Here is a 19555-nt window from a genome sequence, read left to right as displayed (position 1 = left end):
TTTTTTACTGGATATTATGAAATCTGTTTTTAAAGAAAGAATCACTAGCAATTAGACGAGTGCCTGATAAATACACTTTGGAACATGTGTTATTTACAGCTTTCATCAAAACAAGACCTTGTGAATAAGAGTGCTGAACCATTTACCCCTCGAATTACCAGCAGCCTGGTGTCCACGTATGTTCCACACACAAGCTTTGACAAATCGAACATTTCAGGTGGGACTTGTGTCCGGACTTCTCGAACTACATTTGTTGCGCTGTTGATACTTTTACTCAATGGATCACCCAGATTCATCGTTACTTCATCAATGCCACTTGAAACAAGCTTTGCCACCGGAAGGCTCGATGGAGACTCCTTAAACGGCAGTGCTTTCTTCCACTTTCTACCCGACACTTTCTGAGCAAAAGCATCACGAGTGTTTGATGGATTGGAGAGCTTTTCTGTGTTCTTTTCTTCTTCCTTAAGATATAACCGTCTCCCAGCCATTAATCTAAATAAAGAGTTTACTTGAAGTTTCCCATCTACACCAGCCTTGTCATGGGGCCAGTCCTGACCAATCATGACCGTGAAGCCGATGTCGGAGGCAAACAAAAGGCTGGTGTTCAACTTGGAAACTCTTGACACAGTTAGGTGCACGTGACCGATGAGGACTTGTTCAGGAGGTTGCCGGAAGGTTAAACCAATGTGCCTCCCAGTACAGTACAGCAGACGCCACTTTCCAGGCAGCAATTCCAGCCAATTCTGCATGTTCAAAATATACAAGGAAAAGAATAGAGTGAGCTTCAACAAGTTATTACAAATCATTGCAGGCATACAAACATTACTTAGAATGTCGTCGAGCACTGGCTAAAACCACATTAAAGACCAAACAAAAAAACATTGCACATGCTACGATATATTTTTAAACAACAATATTAGAAGTTGGTGATTTTATAAATGGGTATCTAATATCTTAAATGGAATCATACACTAGTTTAAATGAATGCAAGAGAAACATGAAGGATACACAATTCATTACCTTTGGCCTTGAATTCGGATTCAGCATCTCCATTAACTCGATGAAATGGGATAGCCTACTTCGCTAAAACATAAAATTATAGAAGAAGTCAGTGCATCTCCCAATCACCAAGTACGTGTATTCATAGACTTCCACATACAAGATGCAGGACCCTTGAGGATACCTGAGGCTGGCCGTAAATGTATTCTTCTGAGATTCGCAATGCAGTTGAGCCAAGACCCCATCTGATGATATCAATGGACGGGACTACCCGCCATCGAGGTCCACATAGAAATGGATGAGTAAGAGCATCTAAGCAACTGCAAAGCATTTAAAAAGGATCGTTTTATACAGAATAAGTTCTCACCATAAAAAATAAAAAATCTACATTCTAACATCACTTAAAGAGTAGATCCCTGCCTCACACATGAACAATAATATACCTTACTCTTTTAGAAGGTTCTGTTGCTAGCAATAAGGATAAAAGGTTCCACCCTGCACCCCAATTCCTATCAAGTATCTGCAAGAAAGACAGTAAACCAAAAAAGCTTCATTAAAATGGGAAGGGTCATGAAATCACAGTAAGTTGCACTGAAGGCGCATTACTTACTTGGAGTCCGGCGTTTCCAGATGAGGAGTTTCTGTGGAGTATTTGCAACAAAAATTCACGCAAGCATGAAGGATCATTTCCCTGAACTTGCACATTATCAATATTGTTGTTAGAATAAACAAATTCTGAAGTTCAAGCCACACTCGTGGAAGCTAAAACTCATTTCAATCACCTATTGACCACGGAAACAGAGTCTAACAATTAGACATGTATTTTTACATAATACTTTACATTTAGGAAAACTTATAATAGGGCTTTGGTAATATATGATCAAAAGGCTGAAAACTATTTTGCAAAACTTCACATTTTACCTTTGTGAGAAATGATTTGAACTTTGTGAATATTAAGGGATCCATGAGTTCCCGCAGCACCATTTTTGCCATCATGAATCCAAGACATCTGGGAAACATGTACAAAACAAAATAAACATTCAGAATTTGCAGAATTATCTACATAAAACTTTTATATAAAAAAATCTTTTTTCATCTCCAAACCATACCTCATGTCAAATGCAATCATCATTTGTCGCCTATCCATGTTATTGTCTGCAGTACCACAATTCGGACTATCGTCATAAAAGTCTGCAGCATTTCCTAATATTCCTACCTGATAAGGTAAAAAAGATCATTAGACATAACTCATGTCATTATCTGCAAAACATGGATATCCCAATTGGCATAAATCCAAGTCCTGAAAGTTATATGGTGCCAGGGAATCTGTATGTATCAGACAAGGTGCTCTAAAAGTAAGGAATAATTGATATCCTGAAATCTGACCCTGGACAGGAATATCTGGTACTCACTTTAATATGTCTATCCACTGGGCTTATGTGCACATTCTCCAGCCTTAACTCTGTGTGGGCAAGTCCATGGCTGTGCAAGTAATTCACCTGAGTAGAATAAGCATTAGAAACATCATAATCCATCATTTTCTCGATGGAAAATACTATGCACTTAGTACTAAAAGAATCATACGTACTCCAATTAAGAGATCTCTCATTAGTATTCTAATCATTCGCAGTTGCCGAGAAACTGCAGATCCTCCAACTGTGTCATCTCCCACCCTTCTAACAGATTCCTTGTCCAATGCAAGAGTAGCCTCCAAGGTTGGAAGCCAATCCGATTGTTGTAGCCAATGTCTTAAAGAAAAACTACCGTGATACTGCAAATAGAAAGGAAAAAGTTTATCAGTTCTCTGGTATCAGGGAAGATCAGATGATAAATGCAGGAACAGTAATCAGTCCCCAATGTGACTCTCCACCAAAGAAAGTAATTTTGCAGGAAAAAAACTATGTATCCATTATAGAAGTAGATCAGACGATCAAATTCTTCAGAGAGTATCATCTATGCCAAGTAGAAACTAAAATTAGTGGCAATAAAGGAATTCACGTTACACAGAAAGTGACCTACCCCGTGGACCAGAGTGAATGAGGAACGACCACTACTTATAGCTGAAGAGATGTAACCATGAACTTGCATTGAATACGAATGGTACATAAGCCTACGCCGAGCTAACTTTTTTAAGACCTAAAGAAATCAACAGTAAAGAATTAGAATGAGATGACACGGTACATAACAAAGTAGACAAATTTTAACACAGTCCACAGACCTCTATTGCTCGTTTACCCCTACGCTGAGCTCGAACACTAGTAAGACGTCGAAGTACAACTTGTGTATTATACAAAGGACTGCAATTTCATCACACCAGACCAATAACCAAGCTTGACCTCGCAGTAACATGTGAGTATCTCAAAACACAAGTAAACTTACCTATCAGTGTCCTTCACTACAGCTTCAAAAACTACTTCGCCTGCCTACAAAAAAGCTCAGATCAATTAGACCGCCACGAATTCAAGACATCACAAGAACAACAACATTAAGAAATGCAAAAGATAATCTAGTCTCTTCATACCCGACCGCCAAGGCCAACACTAACACGGTCGAGAACCTTGAAATCAGACATCTTGAATTTGATGACATGACCTGATTCTTCCTCCACGGGGACAGATATGTCAGTCTGAGCATTGCCGTCCAATTTCAGTGATGAACAACGCACTCCCAAACATGGTCTTCTCTTCCAATCAGATGACTTCCCAATGGCACGCATAAGGCTCGGTCTGATGCGTCTTGCCGACAAATTTCCACCAACACAAACTACTTCAAAACTTTCAAAACTTGGGCTCAAACCAACCCCACAGAGTGCCATCGATCGGAGGGAGCTTAAAACACCACCCGACAATAGAAGATAGCATTAAATTTCCGAAATTTCTCACTTGAACTTTATTAGCTAAGCATGGAAAGGAATGTAAGACTAAATTAATCAAATTCTAAATGTTCCAACACAATTTCTCAAGCAACCAAGGCAAAAACAGAGAAAACCAAAGATAAAAAATGTTGGTTTGACCAGATTAAGCAAAAGTATTGAATTGGAAACGGAAATTCAAAATTTTGCCACCATTCTCGACAGCTGAACATTCTGGCTAGAAAAACTCAAGGGAATAAATGAAAAAAGGAACAAAATTTGCAGAACTTACCGGCAAATAGTGAAAAGGAGGTTGGCCGTTAACGGTTACAGAGAGAAGGAGAAGAAGAGAGTAAGAGTATGTACATAGACGTGAATATATATAGGGTTAAGGAGGAACGCAGGCATGCGTGGAAGAGGAGAGTTGCGTGTGTAAGAGACTGGCGGAAGCGTTTTGCCATGGGTTTGTCGCACGTCTACGTCCGCCCCTCCAAATATCTCCGTCATCATTATTTCCTCCTCTTTCTTAGATCACGGCCGTCCGTTAATGTGTTCCAATCATGAAGCGACGGTTCTGATTTGATTGAATTTAATCGGTGTTGGATCCTTTCTGTTTTTGTGAACGAACACGAAGCTGGACATTCGTTTGCTTATAATTATCGCAGTCATTAATTTGTGCTAAAAGGCGATTACTTTGGGTTAAAGTGATGGGATGTTGTTTTAAGGATTTTGTAGTTGGGTTTTAAGTTGGTTTGTTTTATATAAGAACAACTCTATCTATTTGTCCTTTGCCATGGCAAGGGGGAGACTACGGCAGCTACTATTTACGTAAATAGTGGCTGTCCTTACAAAAAACAATGTGTGTTTCCACCCGTTGCCATGGCAAATGGCAAATACTATTTTTTTTTCTTCACAAATTTGTTTACCTAAACAATTAATTTGGATAATATTTTCAGATAAGATTTTTGAGTTCATACGTGTCAATAATTATTATAAAATTTATATCTCAAATAGATAAAATTTTCGGATGAGATGATAAATAAAAATACAATTTAAAAGTGAATAAAATGTTGAGTAAAAAGTGAATAATAGTAGAAGTATAAGAAAATGTATGAGGATTTAGTGTTGAAAGTGAAGGGTATTGGTAGGCACTGGCGGATCCAGAAATTTTTTAGCGGATGTGCAATATTGATTAAATATGAAAAATAGTTTTTCGGAATAATCATTTTCTCAAGATAATTTTTAGCGGCTTTTATTTCTTACACATCAAATAAGAAAACTTGGATTTATGGGATTTTATTATGAAGTATATATTGACTTAATGAGCCATCATTTTTAGCATAAATCGTATTTTGCACTAAAACCGAATTTTCATATTTTGATTTGGTGGGAATTTAATTTTCTAGTATTTTTATTTGAATCCAAATGGGGGGTACTTCCTTATTTACATTGTAAACTTAAGTAAATGGAGTAATATAAAAATAAATAAAAGTAAAAGGACAAAGACATTTACTTAAATGTTGAAAATGGAAATAAGGTAATTTGATTCCACTGTTGGTAGGTATTTATAGAAAACAACTTCCAAAATTTTTTGGTATTTTTAAAAAAAAAATTTGAATTTTTTTCATAATTTTATAACCAAAAAAAAAAAAAAAAAACCAGTCGTTGGAAAAATTTTATAAAAAAAAAAAAAAAAAAAAACCGATCTTTAGATTGGGTGAGTTTCACCTCCAGCCCACGGGAAGGGCACCTATCTTTTCTTGACTGAAAGCTTGGGCTCAATGAGTTTCAATGATGTTTCTCTTTTCTATTTAGTCAATAAATGAGAACTTTTTTTATTAATTTTGTTTCTCCTAAAAGGTTTTTGTGAGTCCCCAAGAAATAGCTTGAACACTTTGGAACTTAACTTTGGCCCCACCCACTCCTCCCAGCCTGACTTGGGCTCCTCGCTGGAGTTGCTCTAAGTTGTTTGGCTCTTCTATTTAGTCAATAGCATGAGTGATACTTTTTCTTATTCCGGGATTTTGTTTCTCTGAAAAGGTTTTAACGAGGCCACCATTAACATGCTAGTTCTTACTATGTAATGCTCCTTTCAATTTAATGAAATACTATCTTTTCTAAAAAAACATGCCATAAATGAAGTTGAGTTAGAGAACACAAAATTCATGAGGAAAAATAATAAATAAATAATAAATTTATCTAACAGGATCTAGTCTAGTAAAAATAATATTGACTTAAAGATTTGAAGTCTCATAGCACCTTGACAATATGTGTGTTTGACAACGCATCCCTCAATATCGTTTGAATCCAAAAAAAAAATTAATGAATTTATAGTGCCGTTGGTACAAAAAGAAAAGAAAAGGATTTAAAGTACCTTTTTAAAATTACCAAACGGTAATATAATCCTTGAAATTGCGTCGATTCTAAAGTTGGGATCAAATCAATGTGACCCAACAACAAAAGAATGGGTCTACTTTTCATGGGTCCACTATATATTATAATTTATAATACATACTTGCTCCTGATATTGGCCCAATAGTATATGGGTTTGTCTCCTAATCACTAGTGGCCATTGCACCCTACTCACTATGGACAGAGATCAATTCCGTGGCCTTTTGGGTCAAACAAAGTCCTCACCTCCGGATGGAACATAATTCGCATAAACGTTTACATTAGGGTTCCTTCCATTCCGTGTGTGAGTTTTTTTAATTGGACAATATTGGAGGTGATCTCATTCTCATGTCCAAGCACTAAAGAAATGCATTAGCAGTTCTTTAATTAGAATTAATCGAGTAGCTAGCTACTAACTTAATTGGAGAAGATATTAGAATTGCTCAAGAAGCATAAAAGATTACATTAACTCGAATAACTTCTAGTTTAAACTAGTACGGAACACTTCATTTACTTATATACAATCATAAGCATGATTGTCTATTGGCTGCACTGAAATCAAGGATATACTTGCGGGCTGGCTACTAAAGTTAATTCGCTTAATGCTACATTCAGAAGGACTCGTTTTCATGGGTTTGACAACTTTTCAAGATATTGAAACTCATAATTGTTGTTGAGTTAAGAAAGCAGTCAAAATAGTTGCAATTCCATGACCAAGGAAGGACTGTAATGTTTCAGTTTTTTTTCTTCTTCTAGTACTATACTGTTCCACCGTACATCTTGTCTTTATATGGCTTCAAAAAATCCACAAACAAATCCCTACTGCTCTCCCGGCAAGCACAAAATTTCCATGACCAAGTTAGATATATTTTCATTTATATTTCCTTCATTCTTTCTTTCCCTATTAAGTTGCCCCCCTTTTTTTAATATTTATTTTTACCTTTGCATCAATAAATTTGTTTGTAAACTCATGCGATTTATGAATTATAGTCTGATCTTAATTTAATAAAATCAGAAAAGCAAAATGACACACCCTACTTGTGATCCTAAAGGGGAGTTATTTTGAAGATAAAAAACTCAATTAATTTTTTTTTTTTTTATACAAGCGATAATCTATTTTTCGAACTCGGGTAAGTGAAAAACACATTCCTTCTAACCAATTTCACTAAGTTCAGGTCTGTCTGCACTCAACTAATCATTTTTAATTATATTATTATTTTTAGTTGTTATCAATACATTTTCTACTTGGAAGGAAAAGATAAGTACTTATTCATCTATTTATTATTTTTAAGTTGGATTAGAAAAAATTAGAATCAGCCGAATCCTAAAGGGAATCGAAATAAACTAGAAATCCTAAGGGCAATCGTGTCAGATAAAACACAATCTGTCCACCAAGTCGTCTCTGAGTCTCATTAACTCTCCGAATCCGATAAACAAAAAAACAGAAAGCCTTCGCGTCTTTGCTCGCTTTCAGTCTCTCTCTCTCTCTCTCTCTCTCTCTAACATCACATGTTTTTCCACATTTATCCCCAACCGACGCCAAAAGTCTCTCTTTCTCTCAGACGTAATCTTCACCATCTTCGATCCCAATCTCACACCCATTCACCGTCTACTCCTCGGCGATCCGTAATCTCCGGTTCCGGCCGCCGGCTACTCTACCCTTTCAGTTAGATTTTTCTGCGGCTGGTTCAACCCTCGAAAATTGTATACTTCATTTACAATTAGGGTTTTCAATTTTGGTCATTGGAGTATTCCATTTCCTTACAATTAGGGTTTCAGTCTCTAATCTGAGCACCGAGTCTATCTCAGCAATTTGAATCTGGGTTTCCTTATTCAGTTTCAGAGTTCAATTTTTTGTTAGGAGAGATATCAGGGTTTTATTTTAAAATTTTGAATTTTTGAGATTTTGGTACCTTTCGAGGATTCAAGGTTAGGGTTTTGAGTGTTTCGCAGTGATGCCGAGGAGTTCAAGGCACAAATCAAGTAAGCATAGCTCGAGGGATGCCAGGGAGTACTCGGATTCGGAGAAAGATTCGAGCTTAAAGGATCGGAAGAGCAAGGAAGAGAGTGGTGTTGTTAGGGTTTCAAAGGATTCAGGCTCCACTGAGAAGCGGAAGCTTGATTTGAAGGATGGGAAAGACTCGTATGGTGGCTCCGGTAATGGGGAGTATTCTGAGGATTTAGTATCGTCTAAGCGGCGCAAGGAGAGGGTTGATTACGGAGGGAGGGATAGATGGAATGGCGGCGAGGATGATCACAGAGGAAGTGGTGAGGGGTCGAAGAAGTCATCGAAGGCATCGGGGGAGTCCAAGAGTAAGAAAAGAGATGAGAGTGTGGAATTGTACGCAGAGGGCGGTGAGGTGAAGAAGAGTACTAGTAGTAGTGGAAAGGGTGAAGGGAAGCATAGGGATAGAGATAGGGATAGGGATAAGGACTCGATTCGAAAGGAAGGTAAGGAAGGTGGTGGAGCAGAGAAGGAGAGGGAGAGGGAGAGGGAGAGGGAGAGGGAGAAGGAAAAGAAAGGTAAAGATGGGAGAACTGAGAGATTGGTCAGTGGCGATGAACAACGAGTTCCCGCAAAGCAGGTCAATGAAAAAACTGGTAAGGTAACTGAATGGGTTTGTTAGTTATTGTGTATTTTGTACGACTTTATAGAATTTTTGCTAGCAATATGTTACTTATCATGAGTAGTTAACTGTATATGGATATATGCTTACGGTTTTGTTCCCCTCCCCTCTCACGTTTATGCATAAGAGAATGTTGCTAGTTTCTAAGATGCTGACTTTGCATTCAGTTTAGTTCATCGTAGTTTTTTGTAATTTTGCGATGGATGATAGTATAAATACACCATTATGTTTTAATCCATCTTTATTTGATTGTAATGCTTTATTTGAACTATAATTGCATTGAAATACTAACCATGGTATAGCTTAGTAATGGGATACTATGTATCTGAGTAACCTTCATATCGTCCAATTCAGATTTCAGAATTCACTATCAAGGACCATTTGATATACTACTTAAAAAAAAAAAAATTTCAAACTCATGTAATGTGGAATGAGAATGCGAAATGTGATAGCTTGGGGGTAGGTTCGTTCAAGTGATAAGGTGTCTTAGGTTTGGGGGTTTTGGCTATAGTTCCTATTTGTTTGGAACTTAAATTTGATATAAGATAGGATAAGGAATTCCTTTCAAAAAGCAAAGAAAATTAAGAACATCATTTAGGAGATTGCAAAAAAAAAATTCATTGGATGTTGAATTCTTCAACAGGGTTAAGGATTAGATGAGAGGAATAAAAATTTGGAGTGTGCCATATTGGATTAGAAAGAGTTTCGAGCACAATTTGAACCGAAAAAAGATCAGTGTGATTGAAGTCAGATTTTTGAAGGGGAAGATCCTGTTAAGATTAGATTTTTGATACATTGTAGATCATAAATATGAGTGACTAGAAGCGGAAAGTTTAATTCTGAATATGTTCTCCTTAAACACAATTACACATGCACCTTTAAAACGTATCACAATCCTTAATGTGTGAAAATTTCTGTATAATGGCGTTTATTGTCATTTGAGTGGATGATCTGAAAGTGCTCACTACTAGGGCTGCTCGTAATATTTCATATCTAGTGGATGCTGCAATTCAGCTTTGTTGTGGGACCTAGTTTGGTCTTTTATATTGACAATCACATTCCTGGTCATTTTAAGTTATTAGTCACTTAAATACAATAGGCTTTCTGTGGAAATTTGTCCTTGACCGTTGTGCTCAGATTTATTTTTGTACTTGCCAAATGTACAGTGGAGACAATTCAATTAATATTTATTTCTTCAGAAACTAACAATGAGGTGCCATGTTGGATTGACCCATGTTGCTTGAGGTTGAGTTTGGTTATCTAACATATGACTTGGCAAATACTCATTGGTCTACTTGACGTTGCTGTTTCAACTCTAGATTCGGAAAATAAATGTATTTGATTCGTTAACTCTCATTTCTAAGATATGGATGGTTGCATGGGATAGTGCAGTGGGCGTCCGAATTGAGTCTGTAAAACTAACCTATCTGCTATTACTTTTCAACATTCTTGGAGTTGAGGTGGGATTGAAACATACTCTTGAGCGATTTGGAGGTTTAGCTGTTTTCCTTAATTTCCAATGACTTTGGAGTGAAAATTAAGGAAAACATACTATTGGTTTCTTGTTGATTATTTAAATGGTTGGCCTGCTCTCATGAAGATGGAAAAAATTGATTTGAGTCTGGTTTCTGTTTCTTTTATTCAGATGTTTATGAGTTATAATTGTATTACTTGTCTATCTGAGGTATCATATTTCCTTTATCTGTAATTCCAATATCTTTCCTTAACAAGGTGTATCAATTTAGTTTCTTAACTTCTCTTTTCCCCCTCTTTTGTGTTATTTGTTTTGAGATGTTGTGACTAGGTTTTCCTTTTTTACTTTGAAGACGTGGATTCCAACTCTTCACTGCATTGCCTGTCTATTCATTGATTTATAACCCCTTTTTCCTTTCAAAATTTCGGGCGATAAACCCTAATTTTGATGACTTGAACGGGTTTAGGAACTTAATGAAGTTGAGAGACTGTTATATGTGTGCAAGGGTTTATCCAGTCAGTCATGTTAACATTAATTTTTGCCCTTAACTGATTCATTTTTAGTGAACATTTAATATTTGTTTGGAAATGGAACTATTTTCATGAAGCCACCAATTAGTGGTGTTAATTTCTGGTTAAAATTACTGCTGTTAAATGTAGAGGTAAAGAGGTCAGATCATATTGTTTAGGAAGAGAGGGTTCCATGTTATACCTTTTTCCACATTATCCTACATTTTAATATTTATGGGTTGACAATCTGTACATGAATCTGTTATTGGAATTAGATTTTGTGAATTCAACTTTATTTTGGAACACAATTTTATGTCTTAATCTTTGTGGTGTTGCAGATTTAAATGCACGAAATGAGTTGGAAAGTCCCGAGTCAGAGAACCATATGGAGAGACGGATGAGGAAAAGGAGAGATGAATTTGGTGATGGGGATAAGCATCTAGATGATGTTGAAGACATCAATGATGGTCGATTATCTTCTAGGGATGATTTTGGCAGGGATGGCAGGCAGAAAGATGAGAAGCGGAAGGATGAGAGATACAGAGAAAAATATCGGGAAGATATGGATAGGGACAATAAGCACCGAGATGACAAGCAAAGAGATGAACGCCTTACAAAAGATCAACCTAGCAGCAAGTCTGATGATAAGCATTTAAGGGAAGAAAAAGATATGACAGAAACGCAACTGAAGAGATCCAAGCTTCAGGATGGTGAGCGCAAAGGAGAGCATGATCGTGATCGCGATCGCAATAGGGACCGTGACTCATATCATGCCCGCGATCGTGACCGCTACCATGATCGTGAACGTGAACATGGGTGGGATCATGGTCGTGACCGTGACCGTGATTACGATCGTGATTGGGATTGGGATCGTGAGCGGGATGGGGACCGTGAGCGAGATCGCAATCATGACCGTGATCGTGATCGTGGTCGTGAACGTGACAGAGATGGTGATCGAGATCGCGACCGTGATTATGACCGGGACTATGATGGGTCACATCTTGATGATCGCAGCATGAGATACAGAGATAGTAGCAGGGGAAAGAAAAGATCCCCGGATGATCGTGATGATTGTAGTGATACTAAGTCTAGAGGCATCAAAGCTCGGTACTCTGACCTGGAAAAGAAGTCATCAAGTGGTGATAGAGTTGAGTCAGATGTTAATAAGGGAAGATCTCAGTTGAGGCAAGCTTATGCAGACGCTATATTGAGCAGCAATAAGCGGAGGACCTCCCCTAGTTCTAATTCACATGTTGGCATGGATGAGTACAGGTAGTTCTCTCTCTCTCTCTCTCTCTCTCTCTCTCTCTCACACACACACACACACACACACACACACACACACACATTCCTTACGTAATTGGGAAAATGTTATTAGAGTTGGCATATCTCGGATTCATATGGTTATCATGCATTTGCATATTTGTTCATCTTCTGTTAATATATATATATTTTTTGCATGTTTCTATCGGTGAAAAGATGTGACTTGTTTTAATATTGTAAGCGTTAATTTGGTTTACATTTAGAATTTATGATATCCATGCAGAGCAGTTGTGAAGACGAATAATTTTGTCTATTATACCTCATAAAAGTATGAAAGAATCCATGTGTAAATATTTTCAATGTTGTAAAGGGAATTTGTGGTTGTGTTTTAACCATGTTATTTTTGGAGGCATTTTTGTGTTATATAGTAATTTACCATAATTTTTCTTCTGTTAAAAGGTATCTGAATCCAGATGATTTGAAGTATAGGGATTCTGCGGCAGAGCAGAGGACCAAAGCAATTCCTCCCAGAGATGGATCTGGTCTCTCTGGAGTTTCAGAAAGAGGTTCCAAGTACAGATCCATGGAAAAACCCATTAAAATGGATGATGGCCATTTAGGGGAGCTGTCAAATGAAAAGTGTGCAAGTTCTAAGGCTTCACCTCTGGCCTTGATGGAAAGATCTCCTTCATCATCAAATATTGACCGTAGGTACACGAACAGAACTGGTGTCAGACGGAGTCTTGACATTGAAGAAACAGGTCGGAGAAGCGGTGCTTCCATTGATAATAGAGATTTCTCTAATACCGAGGATAGACTTAGTCGGGACTTGCCATCAGAGAAGCCTTTGGTGGATGACTCATCGCCAGCTGATTCATCTGCTCACAATAGGGGTAGTCAGAATAATTTATCTTTGTTTCCTCATCCCAATTTCAGGGCCGGAGTTGACAGCCCTTCTTTTGTTGGTTCATTGGAAGAAGATGGTAGAGTTAATTCCAATGCACGTTATAGAAGGAGTAGTGATCCCAATTTGGTTCGAGGGCATGGTAATGCATGGAGGGGTGTCCCAAACTGGACGGCACCACTTCCAAATGGCTTCATGCATTTTCAACATGGAGCACCTCATGGTGGTTTTCAAGGGATGCTACCTCAGTTTCCAGCTCCACCAATTTTTGGTGTTAGACCTTCAATGGAAATTAACCACTCTGGGATTCCTTATCATATTTCTGATGCTGATAGATTTTCCAGTCATTTGCGCCCACTTGGGTGGCAGAATATGATGGATGGTTCAGGTCCTTCTCACTTGCATCTATGGGATGGGAGTAATGGTGCCTTTAGGGATGAGACTCACATGTATGGGGGTGCCGAATGGGATCAGAACAGGCATCCAATGAATGCTCGTGGATGGGAATCCAGTTCTGATACATGGAAAGTACATAACAATGATGTGAAAAGGGACTTGCCCTCCCCAGCTCAGAAGGATGATTATCCCGTGCAGGCCCTTGTGGATGATGCTGTGGCTGGGCAGGCAGGTCAGATATCTCATCACGAAGATAACCTGGATCATGGAGTTCTTGCTAAAACTGTTGAAACAAGGTCCATTGTAACGTCTCCTCCAAAGGAGTCTATGTCTAAACTTGGTCATGAGAAGTCACCTGTTCGCTCTAAATCGCCAAGCGATGATGTCCCTTGTTTAAGTCATTATTATCTCTCCAAGCTTGACATTTCAGCAGACCTTGCTCATCCTGAGCTGTATAGCCAGTGTATGAGCATACTGGATACTGACGGGAGTTCCACTGTTGATGTAGATGCTACAACGTTTACAATTTTGAAGGTGCAGATTCTTTGCAAAAATTTGTTCTGTTTGTTTTTCCTTATAGAATCTAGTCTTACTGAATGCTATTGTATCTTTGCATCTTCTCTCCTAATGTTATACAGGGTGCAAGGGCTGGATTGGGACCATCCAAAACCTTTTCGACTTCCTCACTTTTTCCTCCTTTGAAGGATTCTGTCTTTCAGGTATATTTTATGATGAATGATAATGTTAAACACTTCTTTCTATATTGATATCTTGTTCATATACCGTTAAATTATCCGTTCATTTGTATTGTTTGTAATTACCTGAGGCTGCAAGTAGTGGTATGAAAATACTGATTTTGATTTTTTCTTTGAAAAAAACAAACTGGAATCTCGCCTCTCTCTGTTGCTTGGAAAATCAGGATATTGAATTTATGCATGGGCAAGAGAAAATACTTCCATAATTCTCGTGCTTTATTATTTGGTTGGAATTATTATCATACCCCTTTTTGTATGTATTGGTTCACTTGTTATATTTCCTGGTATGTTTTCAAACCAAGTTGAGAGCTGTTTTTCTAATGTATCTTGGTTATTGGTTGGTTGTTTAGTTCTCTTTTAAATTACTCTATGGATTACCAAATGTTTACCACTGTTTCTAATTTTTGGTTTTACTTTGACGCTTTACTTTGTCTTCTTTTAGTGCTTCAATATGAATTGGCCATCAAATACTACCCTGAACTTCATTCTAGTTGGTAGTTCTGCATCCTAGTTGGTTGACATATTGTTTTCTGACTCGCAGAAGGCTATGAATTTTTACAAGAAGCAGAGGATGGAAATAAGAGGCTTGCCATTTATCGCTGGTGGAACACTGGATATTATATTAGGATCTAAGCAGGAGAATTTGGAAGCAAAAGTCCCTTGTGATGTGGAGAAAGTAGAGGAGTTAGTCCCTACTTATGATGCAGAAATGACAGATGCTCCCCTGTCAAGTTTAGATGAGAAGAATGTTGTCACTGCTTCAACTGATAGTGCTGAGGAAAAACCGGAGGTGCTGGTGCCAACACCCAGTCCCGAGGTGCAGAACGATATCTGCCTGGTTTCTCCTAAGTTGGAAATGCGAGTTGAAGATTATAGTGGAAGCAATGCAGGAGAGCCTCAAACACTTTTAAATGGGGTGGAAATGGATTACTCCTCTGAGCCGGTGAAATTAGAGGTTGGGGATGCAAATGGTTTCTCATCGATTGATAACTCGGCTCTTGCTACCTCCACTTTACCTGCTGCTGGTAACGACTTGAATGTTATTAGCAAGACTGAAGATGATAACTCTATTAATTACCCAAAGGAAGGTGCGGCTGATGCAATAACTGGTCCTTTAGTAATACCAGAGGGATCCCCAAAGGCCAAGGCTTGTGAGGCTTTGATGTCTGGGTCTAATGAGTCTGATTCGGTAATTTTAAGTCGGATACATCATTCTCCTGAAAGTACACATTGAGACAATTTCTATCTATAACCATGTTTCCTTTTTTGTTTCTTACTTTTATTGCGTTTAAGTTCATCATGCTCATGCTATTTTCTGTGGCTTCTCGTTTCAGCAAGGAAATAAAATCAAAATATGGTTTTTTCTGCCCCTCGAGCTTGGTCCATAATGTTTGTTTTTCTTCCAGCCCTCGCCTTAGCTTTCTTTGTTGCGTTAACTTCCTTTACTGTTTGTTGTTTCTTGTTTTTGATTGTCCTGCATTATCACCATTTTCTTCAAAACCACTAATTTGCTACCTGAAATTCTGGCATGGTATGCTTTTTCTCTGCTTCCCTACTTGCTTATCCTCTCTTCTTCCACCCATACGCATACCATACTTGTCAAGTTTGTGGTTCTTAGCAATAATTAATTCACATCAATATGTTTTTTAAGTGTTTCGTTATGAGATTGCTGCATGCAGATAAGAAACTGGGACTGGGATCAGTAACTAATTCCCAATGTACCCAAAAAAAGAGAGAAAAAAGAGCTAGTCTTGAGTTTTGTTTTATTTGCTAGTTTCTCTCTGTTTCTAACAGTAGGATAAAACCAGTCGTTTTCTCAATCCACATATTATCTATGATTTAATTTTTGTTTTATTTTTCTTCTGTTGTCTCATTAAATATACACACATGCTTTGTGGGTTAGGATTTTTTATTTTTTGGTTATTTGGTTTTTTTGTTTAGCATTAAAATAGTTTCTCGCACAGATTTACCCTGTCCGTTTGGATGGATGATAGATTTTTCTTTCAATTAAATTCTTTTCAAAATTGTTGAAAGACTAGGCAAAAATTGATTATTTCAGGTTAAGGATCGCTCTATGATGAATGCTTCCTAACCTTAAATCACTTCTGTTATATTTTATACATGCAGATTGTCAGAGGAGAATTAGAGAAAAACATAAAAATTTACCCTTAAAAGAAGAAAAAAAGATTAATTCTATTGACTAACCCATTGGAAATAATCAATTTTAGATGAGATGGATTTTTAAAAAAAAATAATCTAATATACGGGGGTAACATTGTTTACTTTAAAAAAAAAAGTTTAATCCTATATTCCCAATTTGATTAAGAAACTTGCATGGATGAGGTGTCTTTGGACACTCAGCAAACCCAACTGCCAGAATGTTTTGTACAGAAACGGGGCCTGGGCCTGGATGTCAGACGAGTTAATACAAATGATATATTCTTCCGAAGAAGCCTGCACTAACAGAGCCTAAAAACAAAGGTCCTCTGATGGACCAAAGCTTACGCCACTCTGCTATTGCTTCCGTGAGAAAGACTATTTCTTTGAAAATAAAAGTTCAGAGCATAGATGATGATGGTGGTACTGATTGGGCGCCTGCGGAATGCAAGAAGCAGAAGATGATGATGAGGTTGAAGAAGAAAAATATCAATAAAGGCAACGGCTTGGTCAACAAGATCACTCCGAAGAGGAAAGAAAAGAACCAAGTAGTCTTTCCTCATCAGCTCATCATGACTTGCCTGAAGCATTCAAGAGAAAAATTGACAGTTTGGGTGGTACTAAAGTGGCTTTGGTGATAGAGAAGGAACTGACCAAAACTGATCTAGAAACGAGTGGTAACAGGATGTCAATGCCTCTGAACCAAATCACGTCTCGTCGACTGATTTCTTGGAAGACGATGAGAGAGGTAGGCTTGAGAAAGAGGAGACAATGAATGTTCAACTGACAGACCCTGGTCTTGTACAAGGAGATGTAAACTTGAGGCGGTGGGACATGAAAAAGAAGAACGGGAAAAACCACAGCATAATGTGTGTGTTGAGAACTCAGTGGGTTGAAGTAAATCATCTCAAAAAAAAAAAAAAAGATCTTGTTCAAGTTTGGTCGTTTCGGGTTAACGGAGAGCAGAAATAATTGAAGAAAGGAGAGATGGAAATAATAGTGGGGGAAGTAAGTGTGACCAATGGGTCTAACCATGCAAGTCCAAGCCCTAGTGCAAGTGGCAGCAAACATGAACAAGCTGCACGCATGGAGGCTTTTTAAAGGCTCTAACTTTAAATCTTTCTTTTTGTTTGTAAATTTCAATCTTATTGAGCTTTCATTTAATATCTAACTTTTATGTATATATGATACGTTAAGATGTTTGTTATGCGTAAACTCAATGTTGAAAATCACAATATCAGTTTTCTAATTTCTGTTAGTCTAATGGCTGAAATTTAATTCAGTCACAAAGAAAAACAGAAAAGCTTTGAACTTTAAAAACTGTGCATGAAATAAACGTAAAAAAATTCGGAGAGAGAGCACTTTATGTCCAGTCCCAACTCCCAACCCAAGTAGTATGTATGGTAAGTTGGTGACTGGTAGTGAAGTGAAGTCTGCTGTAAGTGGTAGTTCCTATTATTTTACAAGTCCACGTGGTCGGCCCAAGTTCTGCCACGTGGGATCTTTATTTCTGGCCTAAACCAAGCAGGAAGTAAGGACCACTCGTGCCTACATCTTCTTATCTTTTTGCTTTAACAATGTTTTGTCACCCTTACGGTCCCTCCTATTATAAACTAAACAAAGAGCAGAAAATGTAAAATTGAATGAATGGCACAGACTTTAAAGAATAACATATTTAAAGATGTAAGTCATTAAAGGCAGCAATCAACAGCAAAGCAAATATGGCTCATTTGATAGCAGCAAGCTACCCCAACATATCAGGAAAACTCTGCGCAGAGATTTCATGTGGATTTACTGCTACTCTTCCTAAACCAGCAAGGAGGACTAAATTGAAAATGATTCATTTTGAGGGGCAGTTTGAGAGATCAGAAAGTAAGCCTAGTTGTTGTGTGGTGCATTGCTGCAGTACCAGTTCATCAAGCTCATCAGCCGCTGAGGAAGTTGGGTTTGTGGGGAGTGGGAAATTTGGTATTGATGGAAAGGGAGAGTTTAAGTATTTGGTGAGTGAGTTTGGTTGGAAGGTGAGGAGTTTGTTTAGGAATGGAGATGAGGTGAGAAGGGCAGCTCAAGTTCAAGCTGAAGCATTCCATGAGCCTGTGTTTCTCTTCAATGATCTCTTCTTCCAATTCTTCCAGGTTTATAATCTAATATGTTCTGCTTTTCATCCTTTTTGTTGTTGTTATTTTCAGTTCAGTTCAAATTCCTGTCTAATTCAAACTCCAAACAATCATATATAAATATGTAATTATGGTTTTGTTTTTAATTTGATTGCTGCTGCAAACACAGGCTGAAGTGCTTTCTGGGCTTGTTTATAAACTTAGGAACTCACCTCCGAATAGGTAAGCAAAGCAATGCATTTGGAAATGGGTTCATAATTTAGGTCATGCATATTTGTGGAGCTGCATTTTGATGATGTTAGTATGATCAGACATAATGCCACAGGTATGCCTGTTTGGTTGCTGAGCCTACACTTGACACTTCCAACTCACAAGAAGACCTTGTGGGTGTAGTGGATGTTACAGTGTCGAGAGACCGGGATGTGCTTCAGCATCTGCCGTCGGAGGCAGAGGAATATCTTTACGTGTCTGGGATAGCTGTTTTGAAGAGTTTCAGGTCTTATTTACATTTTTGTGTTTTGTACTGGGTTTGGGTTTGATTATTTTGACATGATGAAGAGATGAATAAATATTTGAGTTGATTGACAGGAGGAAGAAAGTAGGGAGTGTTCTGCTAAAGGGGTGTGATATGCTCTCAGTTGAATGGGGTTTCGAGTATCTTGCTCTCCGGGCTTATGAGGATGATTCGGGTGCTCGCCAATTGTACTCCAGTGCAGGCTACCGAGTTGTCTCAGGTGATCCCCCATGGCTGTCTACTTGGTTTGGAAGAAAACGCCGCGTTCTCATGATCAAACACTCTAAACTAACATAATTATTTCAAACTAAAATCATTGTATCAGTCCTGATCTCTTGGACCCCTGTAGTCCAAGAGATTTATGGTCACTCACCGTTGGATGTAAATTCAACGGTTCACTCATTTATAACTTGAATCGGGTAATAATCATTTACAGTCCCGATCTCTTGGACTACAGGAGTCCAAGAGATTGTGGTCACCCACCGTTGGATATTAATCCAATGGTTCAAAATGATATATATAAATGCAATATGATATAAATGATTATTACCCGATTCAAGTCAACCGTTGAATTTACATCCAACGGTGAGTGACCATA

General features: G+C 37.9%; 3 protein-coding genes across 5 annotated transcripts; 2 read left to right on the top strand and 1 right to left on the bottom strand.

Moving 5' to 3' along the window:
* Positions 1-12: 12 nt before the first annotated feature.
* On the bottom strand, positions 13-4321 carry LOC117617328 (probable plastid-lipid-associated protein 14, chloroplastic). The gene is made up of 14 exons (XM_034346661.1): positions 4143-4321; positions 3521-3840; positions 3379-3422; positions 3218-3296; positions 3019-3135; positions 2588-2770; positions 2412-2498; positions 2109-2215; positions 1921-2008; positions 1610-1690; positions 1443-1519; positions 1184-1319; positions 1021-1083; positions 13-743 (listed from the first exon to the last, which is right to left on the bottom strand). Exons 2-14 carry the CDS (start codon positions 3812-3814, stop codon positions 90-92), a joined length of 2010 nt encoding a protein of 669 aa, XP_034202552.1. The 5' UTR covers positions 3815-3840; positions 4143-4321; the 3' UTR covers positions 13-89.
* Positions 4322-7704: 3383 nt separating this feature from the next.
* Positions 7705-15538, top strand: LOC117617934. Of its 3 annotated transcripts, none has more exons than XM_034347567.1 (5): positions 7705-8842; positions 11190-12123; positions 12604-13948; positions 14053-14133; positions 14711-15538. In XM_034347567.1, the coding sequence occupies exons 1-5, from the start codon at positions 8197-8199 to the stop codon at positions 15401-15403; spliced, it is 3699 nt and encodes a 1232-aa protein (XP_034203458.1). In that variant the 5' UTR covers positions 7705-8196; the 3' UTR covers positions 15404-15538. The 3 variants fall into 3 exon arrangements, with proteins under 3 accessions (XP_034203458.1, XP_034203457.1, XP_034203459.1); XM_034347566.1 differs by having other exon boundaries at positions 12574-13948; XM_034347568.1 differs by having other exon boundaries at positions 8735-8847; positions 12574-13948.
* A 2447-nt stretch (positions 15539-17985) lies between these two features.
* Positions 17986-19254, top strand: LOC117618460. The gene is made up of 4 exons (XM_034348024.1): positions 17986-18461; positions 18613-18665; positions 18769-18939; positions 19032-19254. The coding sequence occupies exons 1-4, from the start codon at positions 18048-18050 to the stop codon at positions 19252-19254; spliced, it is 861 nt and encodes a 286-aa protein (XP_034203915.1). The 5' UTR covers positions 17986-18047.
* Positions 19255-19555: the final 301 nt, after the last annotated feature.

Source organism: Prunus dulcis, chromosome 2, assembly GCF_902201215.1.
Source record: "Prunus dulcis chromosome 2, ALMONDv2, whole genome shotgun sequence".
Classification (NCBI taxonomy): Eukaryota; Viridiplantae; Streptophyta; class Magnoliopsida; order Rosales; family Rosaceae; genus Prunus; species Prunus dulcis.
Note: the sequence above shows the minus strand (reverse complement) of the source record. Positions and strands in the feature narration are given on the sequence as shown.

What these genes read in the sequence shown, in the direction of transcription:
- LOC117617328 (XM_034346661.1), bottom strand. Translation starts at nt 3,814, where the DNA reads ATGGCACTCTGTGGGGTTGGTTTGAGCCCAAGTTTTGAAAGTTTTGAA. An exon ending in GTAGTGAAGGACACTGATAG is followed by an intron (nt 3,297 to 3,378) that starts GTAAGTTTACTT and finishes ATGAAATTGCAG; the next exon opens with TCCTTTGTATAATACACAAG. An exon ending in CAGTGGATAGACATATTAAA is followed by an intron (nt 2,216 to 2,411) that starts GTGAGTACCAGA and finishes TTACCTTATCAG; the next exon opens with GTAGGAATATTAGGAAATGC.
- LOC117617934 (XM_034347566.1), top strand. Translation starts at nt 8,197, where the DNA reads ATGCCGAGGAGTTCAAGGCACAAATCAAGTAAGCATAGCTCGAGGGAT. An exon ending in GTTGGCATGGATGAGTACAG is followed by an intron (nt 12,124 to 12,573) that starts GTAGTTCTCTCT and finishes TTCTGTTAAAAG; the next exon opens with GTATCTGAATCCAGATGATT. An exon ending in CAACGTTTACAATTTTGAAG is followed by an intron (nt 13,949 to 14,052) that starts GTGCAGATTCTT and finishes AATGTTATACAG; the next exon opens with GGTGCAAGGGCTGGATTGGG.
- LOC117618460 (XM_034348024.1), top strand. Translation starts at nt 18,048, where the DNA reads ATGGCTCATTTGATAGCAGCAAGCTACCCCAACATATCAGGAAAACTC. An exon ending in TCTTCTTCCAATTCTTCCAG is followed by an intron (nt 18,462 to 18,612) that starts GTTTATAATCTA and finishes CTGCAAACACAG; the next exon opens with GCTGAAGTGCTTTCTGGGCT. An exon ending in GCTGTTTTGAAGAGTTTCAG is followed by an intron (nt 18,940 to 19,031) that starts GTCTTATTTACA and finishes GTTGATTGACAG; the next exon opens with GAGGAAGAAAGTAGGGAGTG.